The 12,588-nt window shown below is 30.4% G+C and overlaps 1 protein-coding gene across 2 annotated transcripts; it reads left to right on the top strand.

Moving 5' to 3' along the window:
• The first annotated feature begins 624 nt into the window (after positions 1 to 624).
• Positions 625 to 11,381, top strand: LOC122498879. 2 transcript variants are annotated; one of them, XM_043606873.1, is made up of 5 exons: positions 625 to 1,296; positions 5,870 to 6,001; positions 6,603 to 6,825; positions 10,611 to 11,186; positions 11,291 to 11,381. In XM_043606873.1, exon 4 carries the CDS (start codon positions 10,676 to 10,678, stop codon positions 11,177 to 11,179), a length of 504 nt encoding a protein of 167 aa, XP_043462808.1. In that variant the 5' UTR covers positions 625 to 1,296; positions 5,870 to 6,001; positions 6,603 to 6,825; positions 10,611 to 10,675; the 3' UTR covers positions 11,180 to 11,186; positions 11,291 to 11,381. The 2 variants fall into 2 exon arrangements, with proteins under 2 accessions (XP_043462808.1, XP_043462807.1); XM_043606872.1 differs by lacking the exon at positions 11,291 to 11,381 and having other exon boundaries at positions 637 to 1,296; positions 10,611 to 11,216.
• The last annotated feature ends 1,207 nt before the right edge of the window (positions 11,382 to 12,588 follow it).

Here is a 12,588-nt window from a genome sequence, read left to right on the forward strand (position 1 = left end):
CTGCACCATAAGTCAGAGGAGTTCCCCATGCAATTTGATTAGACGAATTTTTATGGTGCTATTACTAAATTTGATTGGTTGTGATAATTAATCCATTTTTACTGACTCTGAAGTGAAAATGGAAGATTTCTCGTAGCCAATCAAATTTAATGATACGACCATGAAAATTCGTCGAGATTTAATCAATTTAGAACATGACTATTTGAACTACGGGGACTAAAAGGCCAATAACCAAATCAAACAAAATTGCTTGACCAAAATACCGGAGTTCCCCGTTTCTGAGTATATTCAGAAACGTGAAGCAGTTTTCTAAGTTGAAAACGAGTTTTCTATCTTGGAAGCCATTGGAAGTCGTGCTAGAAAATTATTATTATGGCGGGATGATTTGAATGTCAGATTGTAATAAATTGTGATTGGTAGAAAATATGACATTCAAATAATCCCGCCATAATAATAATTTTCTAGCATGACTTCCAATGGCTTCCAAGATAGAAAACTCGTTTTCAACTTAGAAAACTGCTTCACGTTTCTGAATATATTCATAAACGGGGAGTTAAACAAGCGCCTTAAAGAAGAATCCAAATAAGGGTGCGATCCCATGTGAGCAGAATACGTCGACCAAAAGCAGAAAATCATGAGAGTGAAAAAAACAACAATATCTATATATCTCTTTTGCACTCATGATTTTCTGCTTTAGGTCGACATATTCTGTTCACATGGGATCTCACCCTTCCTTCCCGGGACCCAGTTTGATGTGCAGAGACTGAGCATGGCACAAGATATTATTATTATATTATATACTATTATTGTTATTGCCCTACATATACTTTTAACCTTGTTACACTCACTGATCAACGCAAAACACAGCTTTTGAAAGTAAACATGTTAATACATCCTCATATTTAGCACCATATTGTGCTTTCTTTTATTCTAACGATGCTCATCTATTAGTGGGGGTCTAACAAATTAACTATTAAAAACTTTCATGTTCTTTGTTAGGTTGGATCTACATGTCAACGAAAAAATAAAAAACACGATGCGCAAACGCGAGACAAATCTAACACATCATCGAAACTTTTCTAAAAGTTGAAATTACCTTGAATGCAATGTTCGGAATCTTTAACTTTGGCTGCTTCGCAAAATAAACATTGTAAACGAACTCATTCACCCAAGATTAACAACCTCTCGATACGTTTCGTATTCTTTTTATTGGAGTGTCTTTGAGTCGGTAGTGTTTGTTGTGTTGTAAGAAGATTCCAGAAAGAAATGAATGTGACATGTCTGCTGATTTATGCGGTAAGTTTATTTTAATTCCTTTCTTATTAAAAACAGATATACGAACACAATACGCCGCCATGGGACTCCACCCCAGTAAAAAAAGAAGTATTGAGTGGAGCGTTTAGGAATTGAGTGAAGCTCTGAGCCAATACGGATTCGAGTAAAAACCGTATTGGGACGTTTGACTCAATCTTTTTTTCATCCGCCGAATACGGTCTTATTTTAGCATTAAAATTAAAATCACATGAGCAGAGTACACATTATAAATTGAAAGCACAGTTATCCTGGAATGTAAAAATGCCGATTTCGATAAGAAACAGTGAATATTTTTTTATTCTTTGTTAAAAATTGGTAAAAGCAAAATTTGATAAGCGCAACTGAATTTACCATGTGAATAAATGAAGTGGTAAGTTTAAATGGACTAAAAGAAATCTACTGTTACCGACAGAAAGTTCCTAGAGAATTGTAAAACAATGAAATTTCATTGTTTTGTTGAATTTACCACAATTCTCTAGGAACTTTCTGTCGGTAAAAGTAGATTTCTTTTAGTCCATTTAAACTTCCCACTTCATTTATTCACATGGTAAATTCAGTCGTGCTTGTCAAACTTTGCTTTTACCAATTTTTAACAAATATTCACTGTTTCTTATCGAAATAGGCATTTTTACATTCCAGGACAATTGTGCTTTCAATTTATAATGTGTACTCTGCTCATGTGATTTTAATTTTAATGCTAAAATAAGACCGTATTCGGCGGATGAAAAAAAGATTGAGTCAAACGTCCCAATACGGTTTTTACTCGAATCCGTATTGGCTCAGAGCTTCACTCAATTCCTAAACGCTCCACTCAATACTTCTTTTTTTACTGGGACCCTCACTGCAGGTTTTTGACATAAAATACCTGGTCAAAATATGGGATATTTTACTGAATAAAACCACGTAATTTACCTGATATATTTTACGCGCCCAACCCTGCGTTATGTTTATTTTATTTATTTATATTTATTCATCCAGTCGATGGTTTGACCAAAACACCAGAGGTATAGAAGCACCTTTATTATAGGTCTACCGAGATTTGCGAGAATTTTCTTGTAGAAGTACCATACAGCCATCACCTATGAGGCCGCAGTCCCATGACAGCGTTTTGCGTTGCGTCGTAATGGGAGAGAAAAAGACGCAAATATACGTTTGCTGCATTCACTCTTATTACAACGTAACGCAAAACGCTGCCATGGGACTCCAGCCTTATGCTGATTCCACACTTACCCAATCGCTCCGCTTTTCCGTGGCGCTTCGCGTGAGACAGAAAAAGATAGAGATAGTCTATGTCTTTTTCTATCTCACGCAAAGCGCCACGGAAAAGCGGAGCGCTGGGTAAGTGTGGAATCAGCATTAGGGTGTAGTCCCATGGATGGCAGCGTTTTGTAACTAGGCCATGAGGGTGGAGTCCCATGACAGCGTTATGCGTTGCGTCTTAATGGGAGAGAAAAAGACGCAAATATACGTTTGCTGCATTCTCTCTCATTACGACGCAACGCAAAAGCTGCCATGGGACTGCGGCCTGAGTGCAAATATAGCGAACGTATATCTCCATCTTACGGAAGCTTCTACGCGCCACCCTGCGGCACTCACTCGCTTTACGAGGCACAAGGCAAATGTCGTTTGAAGCACCCTGCTAGTGAATGCCTTGTACGATGCCTCGGTGTGTGCCTCGTAGGGTGCCTCGATGCGTGCTTTGTGCGACCAGTAGTAGACCAGTGTTTTGAAATTTTAAACGGCTTTAAATGTAAATCAGAATTCTCAAAAAAAAAATTGACTAGTTCAGGTTAAATTAATAGCTAATTGCTGTTAATATTTTTAAATTAAAAAGTGTAAATTTTAGAATAATTGAAGGGTGGCATGACAAAAGGGAGTCAGCAACAATTTTTCGAAATTGAGATATTTTTAGAAAAAAATCAGGTAAATTCTTTTACACAGTTCTGTAAAAGGATTTTCTTGTAAATTGTTTTTTAAACTCGTTTTTAATAAAAATAAGAATAAGACAATAGCCTACATATTTTTACTTACAATGCAATTCAGTTAAAAAACAAAAGAAATGAATATTATTATGAATAGATTAATATCGTTAAAAATATTTATTTCTTTTTTATATCATTAAATATATATTAAATTTCTCTGAAAAACTGTATGTCTATTTAGAAATAATTTTTATTCTTTATCTAATTTTCAATAATTTAAATATTATTCTTCTGTTAATTTTTAAATATTCCTGTTTGTAGTTTACATTTGATAATTTCTATACTTTTTACTTTCAAAAGTTAACATTAAATTAACAATTTTCTTGAAAACAAACAACTTTTTCAAAGCAAACTTTTTTGCATTCAATTCGTCATTTCAATATTAAAAAACTAATTTTTCAGTTTTTCTTTAAACTGTATATTTTTTAACAATTATAATTTTATAACAAAATATGCGCATTTGACGTAACCACAAAATAGTACACTTTTACTTATTTTTCTCACTAATATGTAGGTTGTAGGTTTATCTTCATAAATTTTATTTCTACTGATTGAGCGAAATAGTATTTCCAAACGGTTTTTTTTAGATTTTTCTTTAATGATCAGAAAAAATTTTTATTGTGTTATTTTCGTTTCCTGTAAAATCGTTAAATTGTTGCTTGACCATTTTTGTCATGCCACCCTTCAATTACAAATTTTGTTGAATCTTGTTTTAGATTGTAGTGAGGGTGTTGAAATGTTTCTTTTACTTGAGTATAAAATGTCAAGGTTATGTTTTCACCATTTTCACCTACCAAAAAAGTTATTTATGACAAGCTGCAAGTACGATTCAATATATTTTTATATATGAGGATTGAATTCAATAATTATTCAAGATGTACATATTTGCTTAAAATTTTTAAGACAACTAGAGGTTATATAACCTATCTCTCAAGTAAAAATACATTTCAACACCCTCACTACAATCCAAAAAAAGATTCAACAAAATTTGTAATTATTCTAAAATTTACACTTTTTAATTTAAAAATATTAACAGCAATTAGCTATTAATTTAACCTGAACTAGTCAAATTTTTTTTTTGAGAATTCTGATTTACATTTAAAGCCATTTAAAATTTCAAAACACTGGTCTACTACTGGTCGCACAAAGCACGCATCGAGGCACCCTACGAGGCACACACCGAGGCATCGTACAAGGCATTCATTAGCAGGGTGCTTCAAACGACATTTGCCTTGTGCCTCGTAAAGCGAGTGAGTGCCGCAGGGTGGCGCGTAGAAGCTTCCGTACCATCTCTCTCACACGCATGGCCTAGTTACAAAACGCAACGCAAAACGATGCCATGGGACTTCAGCCTTAGGCTTTTTCAGTTGTGACGTCAGAGTCGATTTCAGGTGTGACGTCAGATAGCTGGAGGGATAACAAACAGACGACGCAATGCAATTCTTATGGGAGAAAAAAAATTTTGCATTTTCTTTTCAATGTTTTGCAAATTTAATGGATTTGGAACATTTTTTATCTACATATATGTAATTGAAACGCATTCTGTAAAATAATTGTAGTGAAATTAACACTTTACACTTCACAGAAACTTAAACGCTGCCATGGGACTTCAGCCTTAGGCTGAAGTCCCATGGCAGCGTTTTGCGTTGCGATTTGTAACTAGGCAATGAGTGTGAGAGAGATGAAGATATATGTTTGCTATATTTGCACTCATGGCCTAGTTACAAAACGCAACGCAAAACGCTGCCATGGGACTCCACCCTAAGGAGACCGAACGACATGTATTGAAAGTGGACCTGATTTCGGTTCCCTCTTAACATCGTGAAAACACCGAATGCAACACTAGCGCTACTCGCGGGAAAATGAAGAAATAAACTGCATTTTTTTAATAATCACATGCCAGTTTACTATTTACACTTGGCGAATAATAAATATTTATCACTATATTTGACTACGCTATAACCATACTACGCTGCACGTTGCTGCACATACATAATTGTAGGTTATATTATGAATTTCCATGACAGTTACCACTTTTCTCACAAGTAGCGCTAGTGTTGCATTCGGTGTTTTCACGATGCTAAGCGGGTACCAAAAAGTGGTACACTTTCAATACAGATTTCGCACGGTCGTTCGGTCTCCTTATACTACTCCATGGCTAAAATGTATGTTTTTGAGGTTAGGAACGATTGTTTACCCTTATTTTATACATTTTATACATAGAGATAATAGTGGTAAATAGACATTCCTAACCTTAAAAACATACAATTTAGCATATTTTTAAGTTTCTGTGATGATGTGTAAAGTGTTAATTTCACTACAATTATTTTACAGAATCCGTTTCAATTACATTTATGTAGATATAAAGTGTTTAAAATCCATTAAATTTGCAAAACATTGAAAAGAAAATGCAAAATTTTTTTCTCTTATAAGAATTGCTTTGCGTCGTCTGTTTGTTTTTCCTCCAGCTATCTGACGTCATACTCGAACTCGAAATATCTCGATGTAGTGAAACAGCCTAATTGTCGCAGTTTGGATGTTTCACTCTATGTGGATAAACCTTAATGTTGAAGGTTGAACTAGTAACGATACACCGGAACGGCGGAACCGGAAACCTGTCTTTTCTGTCGAGTCATCAATGGAAGCCACATCCAGCTCTTGCCAAATTATCGGAATTTTATTTTATTCCAAACAATTACATAGTGGTATGTAATTCATATTTTATGAAAATAGTGTTATTTGAAATTATATTTCGACAAATAGTTTTTTATTCATTATTTTAACAATCATAGTGTCCGACTATATAGATATAAAAAGTTAAAGATTCTGAAAATTTGGAAAATTCGTCCTTCATTTTATTTTCTGTTATTTTTGAATATTTTCGATATTACATCATAACAATTTTTAAAAGAAAAATGTTTATATAATTACAATTTCTATCAAAATTTTAATTTTTGTTTTTAAAAAAATGAATTCAATAAGATTCTTTTTTGAATTTGATAGGAACAATTGTTTTAGAGAATAAGTCTAATTCGATGAACTTTTCTTTGCAAGAATTGAATTTTTTGTAAATAATAAAATTTTTTGAAAGAATTCAATTATTTATTATACAATTTGTATGTAGTTCAGCGAAAAATTTAATTAGTGTTTTTAAAAAAAATTGTATTATATTAAAAAATTTTGATTAAATTCTTCGCAAAGAATTCTGAAACTAAATTGAAACTAAAAAGTCTAAACTAAAAAACTAACTTACTAAACTAAATTCTGATATTAGACATATTTAATTATTCATCCACTCTCCTTCAGATGATGGTGATTTATGCGAGCAATTCAACTCAATTCAGTCTACAATTCAAAAAAATATTGCCGGCGATTTAGAAAAAAACATCGTCTGAAGTTTCGAAGAGATTGGAGGATATTCGAACGCGTTACGCCTTCTAAAGACTTTTGTTTATGATCTCTGCAGATTTGTTTACTTTTCGTTTTTAATACTAGGAAAATTCCGTTTGGATTTGAAACTGATAATAAGGTAAACAAAAAATATTTATGTATTTGTAAGTTAAAAAAATCTTTTTTGAAGTTAAGTTGTTTTTTAAAATACGATAAGATTATAATTTGTTTTCGTTAAAGAAATAGATGAACGAAATAGATAAATGCAAGGTATTTAAATACGCAAAATTATTGTATTGAATTGTTAAGGATTTTTTTATCCTTTTTATCAATATTAAGATGAGATTTTTAATGTCAAAGATATTTTTAATTAAAGATGAATTGTGTGATTTAAAGGGATCAAAAGTTTTTCTCTTTGAGAGATAAAGTAGTTGACAACCATTTTTTAAAGTCAGTTTTAAACTTTTGTGTACTTTCATTATTTAATTATTCTATCGATTATTCGTTTTTGAACATCACAACACTATTGAGGAAGTAATTTTTAGAATTTTTGCTCCCAGATATAAAAACTGAAATATCTTAAGAAAAACGTATTCATCAAAATTTTTAGAACATTTTTTTCTTATATGGCATTAAAAGTTTTGAATAATCTTGTAATTAAGGAAAAGACAGGATTTTAGAAAAGTATAATTAAAATTTTTTAGGCCTTTGCACTTATCTTCAAAAATCTATTTACTAATTCAGAGTTGCCACGCAACCTGGAAAATTGGAAAACCTGGAAATGTCAGGTAATTTTATAAACTTTGAAAAAACCTTGTAAAGTCAGGGATTTTCAATCGGAATCCTGGAAAATTGTTGTTTTCTAAAATTATTGTGTTTATTCTTGAAATCTAATTTCACTTAAATGTTTCAAAATTAATTCAATTTTAAAAGAATTGCGTTTACAATTCAATGATTTTTAATATCTACTACTTTAATAAAAATTCCTAAAAGAATTCAATTAGTTAAACAAAATTTTAATAAAATTCAACGGAAACATTCAATTATTTTCATAAATAATAAAACTTAATTATTTTTAATACAATTTTAATGGAATTCCTCGAAAAAATTTATTATTCTTAAAAATGTTATTATTAAAGAAATTTAATTATTTTAATAACCTTTGCTACAATTTATTTATTAGAATTTGAGTATTATTTTTAATGAATTTATAATTAAATTTCTTTAAAGAATAAAATAATTTTCAAAAGTTTTAATGAAATTCTTTGCCTAACAATTGAATTTTTTTCAAAATAATTTTAATAAAATTCTTCTCAGAAATGCAAGTATGTTTAAAAATTTACAAATATTCTTGTCAAAATTTTAATTATCTTTATAAATAATAAAATTTTTCTCAGCAATTCAATTATTTTCAAAACTTTTAATAAAATTCTTAGCAGAATTTCAATTATTCAATTGTTTAATAAAATAATTATTTTTATAGTTAAATAATTGAATTTTCATAGAATTTTCTAATAAATATTGATTTAAAAATGAATTTCAAATTAAAATCTTTCAAAAATTTTTTGTGCATGATTTATTGCACCCTAATTATTATGTTTCTTTATCTAATGTTTTATTCAATGTCGTTTAATTTAAGTCCCAAATTTAATAACCAATAATTGGTTTATTTTATTATTTATTATACTCGTTTTAAAATAGATGGTCCACTTTTTCGAACAAAAATATTTATAATGTAGTTTCTTGCTTTGTTAAGTACATATTTTTGTAGTTGGTAGTTCAAACGGTTTAAAGTTTTTCGAAATTCAAAATATCATAAAAATTTCCAATACAAAGTTTGTAATAAAGCAAAAAGCTTTTTACGTAATCGCTTTTTTAGTCTCTGTAATAATATCGAGTTTATCATTTTCGTTAAAAGTTAAAACCGGAATCTCATTTCTCGGAGGAAAAATTTCTAAGTTCTATGTCCAAAAGACGTCCCTAGGACGTCCCGAGGACGTCAATTGGACATTATACATTGCAATTTTTCAGTTACGCTTCTTCATCTTAAGTAAAAGGTTTTCCAAATAAAAAAATTGGTAATAAAAAGCTTTTTTCGAAAACCGTTTTAGTCTCTGAAATTATATATGAGTTTATCATTTTCGTTAAAACTTAAAACTGGAATCTTATTTATCGGAGGAAAAATTTCTAAGTGCTATGTCCAAAAGACGTCCCTAGGACGTCCCGAGGACGTCAATTGGACATTATACATTGTAATTTTTCAGTTAATCTTTTTCATCTTAAATAAAAGGTTTTCCAAATAAAAAAATTGGTAATAAAAAGCTTTTTTCGAAAACCGTTTTAGTCTCTGTAATTATATAGAGTTTGATATTTATATTAAAAATTAAAACTGGAATCTTATTTCTCTAAGGAAAAATTTCTAAGTTCTATGTCCAAAAGACGTCCCTAGGACGTCCCCGGGACGTCAGTTGGACATTATACATTGCAATTTTTCAGTTAAGCTTTTTCATCCTACAGGCCTCGGATATCTTGAAAAATTGTCAAAATTTCAATTATCTTTATAAATAATAAAATTTTTCTCGGCAATTCAATTATTTTCAAAACTTTTAATAAAATTCTTGGCAGAATTTCAATTATTCAATTGTTTAATAAAATAATTATTTTTATAGTTAAATAATTGAATTCTCGTAGAATTTTCTAATAAATATTGATTTAAAAATGAATATGAAATTAAAATCTTTCAAAATTTGAACTTTTCATATTTTTAATTAAGAATTCTATAAATTTAATTTTTCTCAATAAGTTTAATGTAATTTTTTTCAATATTTAAAGTTTTTAATTTCTAATATATTTAATTGAAGAATTTCAGAATAATCGGAATTTCGTAATAATTTTAATCAAATTCTTTAAAACGATTCAATTATTTTTATAAAAAATTAGAAATTCAATTATTTTCAATATCTAGTATTATCATAAAATTTCGCAAAATAATTCATAATAAAAAAAAATTTATTCAAAATTCAATTATTTTTATAAATAATAAAACTTCCACAGGAATTCAATTAATTTTGAATAGTATTTTAAAAAAATTTCGAAAAAATCTATTCTTTAACAAAATTGTTATACAATTTATAATTTAATTACTTTCACTAATAATAACATTTTTCATTAAATTTAAAACAAAAGAAGCACATATTTTTTGGAAATTCAATTTTTTAAAAAAGTTTTGATAAAATTCTAAGGAAAAATTCAGTTGTTCTCGAAAACTTTTCGCATTTAAATGTTTTTCTATATTATCTACTATTTTTATAAAATTTCCAAATAGAATTCAATTATTTAAAAAAATTTTTGTAAAAATCTTTGTAAGATTTCAATTCTTTTTATAAATAACAAAATTTTTTTATGAATTAAATTATTTAAATTAGAATTTAAAAACATTATTCCAAAGAAATGAATTATTTAAACATTTTTATAAATTCTTCGCAAAAATTAAATTATTTTTATAAATATTTAAATTCTTTCATGAAAATTAAAATTCCAGGAATTCAATTTATTAGCAGGATAAGAAAGAAGTAAATATTTTAGATAAAATTAAGGAAAAAGTTAGGAAAATAAAATTTAGAATTATTATAAGGATATGAAAAAAAAGTTAATATTTTTTACGATAATCAGGCAAAGCGAAGGGGTAAATAAATAATCAAATTTTTGTGGGCAAATTTAAATTTTCTACTTATTAATTTTAAAGTTACTTTTTACTACTTTTTTAAAATTAAATTTTTGGTAAGGAGCCTACTGGTATACGTACGGGAAAAACGAGGAATTGAAAAAAATATCCGTGAATTTTTGGAAAATTTCGCTAATTCTTTAAAAATCTATAAAAACCCAGAGAAAAATATTATTTAAACAAAATATATTTTATTTGAGTGCGATTCCATGAGAGATCACATCGAACTAGCAGTTTCGAGAAGACAAGCCATGCTTATCGAGCTATGGGGGACATCCCAAACGTTAGTGTCGTGAAGAGCAGTCCAATCGACCTAATTGGGGGAACCAATCGAAATAGCAGTGTCGTGAAGAGCAGTCCAGTCGACCTAATTGGAGGAGCCAATCCAAGTAGCAGCTTCAGGGAGACGAGCCATGCTAGTCGAGCTAGAGGGACATCCCAAACGACAGTCGTGAAGAGCAGTCCAGTCGACCAAATGGGGGGAACCTATCGAAATAGCAGTGTCGTGAAGAGCAGTCCAGTCGACCTAATTGGGGGAGACAATCCAAGTAGCAGCTTCAGGGAGACCAGCCATGCTAGTCGAGCTAGAGGGACATCCCAAACGACAGTCGTGAAGAGCAGTCCAGTCGACCTAATTGGGGGAGCCAATCCAAGTAGCAGCTTAAGGGAGACCAGCCATGCTAGTCGAGCTAGGGGGACATCCCAAACGACAGTCGTGAAGAGCAGTCCAGTCAATTTAATGGGGGAGCCAATCCAAGTAGCAGCTTAAGGAAGACCAGCCATGCTAGTCGAGCTAGAGGGACATCCCAAACGACAGTCGTGAAGAGCAGTCCAGTCAATTTAATGGGGGAGCCAATCCAAGTAGCAGCTTAAGGAAGACCAGCCATGCTAGTCGAGCTAGAGGGACATCCCAAACGACAGTCGTGAAGAGCAGTCCAGTCGACCTAATTAAGGGAAGCAATCGAAATAGCAGCTTCCGGGAGAACAGCTTCAGTGACACTTTCAGGGAGGGCAGTCCAATTGATAGTTCCAGAGAGAGCAGTCCAATTGCTGTTGGTAATCCTAACGAGGGATTAAGAGAGGCAAATTCTGAAAACACTATCGCAGGTAATTGTTCTGCTTTCATATCTCTATCATTTATACTTTTTTGTGCATGATTTATTGTACCCCAATTACTATGTTTCTTTGTTCAATGTTTTATTCAATGTCGTTTAATTTAAGTCCTAAATTTAATAAGCAATAATTGGTTTATTTTATTATTTATTATACTCGTTTTAAAATAGATGGTCCACTTTTTCGAACAAAAATATTTATAATGTAGTTTCTTGCTTTGTTAAGTACATATTTTTGTAGTTGGTAGTTCAAACGGTTTAAAGTTTTTCGAAATTCAAAATATCATAAAAATTTCCAATACAAAGTTTGTAATAAAGCAAAAAGCTTTTTACGTAATCGCTTTTATTCTCTGTAATAATATCGAGTTTATCATTTTCGTTAAAAATTAAAACTGGAATCTTATTTCTCGGAGGAAAAATTTCTAAGTTCTATGTCCAAAAGACGTCCCTAGGACGTCCCGAGGACGTCAATTGGACATTATACATTGTAATTTTTCAGTTAATCTTTTTCATCTTAAATAAAAGGTTTTTCAAATAAAAAAATTGGTAATAAAAAGCTTTTTTCGAAAACCGTTTTAGTCTCTGAAATTATATATGAGTTTATCATTTTCGTTAAAAGTTAAAACGGGAATCTTATTTCTCGGAGGAAAAATTTCTAAGTTCTATGTCCAAAAGACGTCCCTAGGACGTCCCGAGGACGTCAATTGGACATTATACATTGCAATTTTTCAGTTACGCTTCTTCATCTTAAGTAAAAGGTTTTCCAAATAAAAAAATTGGTAATAAAAAGCTTTTTTCGAAAACCGTTTTAGTCTCTGTAATTATATAGAGTTTGTCATTTTTATTAAAAGTTAAAACTGGAATCTCATTTCTCGGAGGAAAAATTTCTAAGTTCTATGTCCAAAAGACGTCCCTAGGACGTCCCGAGGACGTCAATTGGACATTATACATTGCAATTTTTCAGTTACGCTTCTTCATCTTAAGTAAAAGGTTTTCCAAATAAAAAAATTGGTAATAAAAAGCTTTTTTCGAAAACCGTTTTAGTCTCTGTAATTATATAGAGTTT

The sequence above is a fragment of the Leptopilina heterotoma genome, unplaced genomic scaffold (genome assembly GCF_015476425.1).
Source record: "Leptopilina heterotoma isolate Lh14 unplaced genomic scaffold, ASM1547642v1 Lhet_160, whole genome shotgun sequence".
Lineage (NCBI taxonomy): Eukaryota > Metazoa > Arthropoda > Insecta > Hymenoptera > Figitidae > Leptopilina > Leptopilina heterotoma.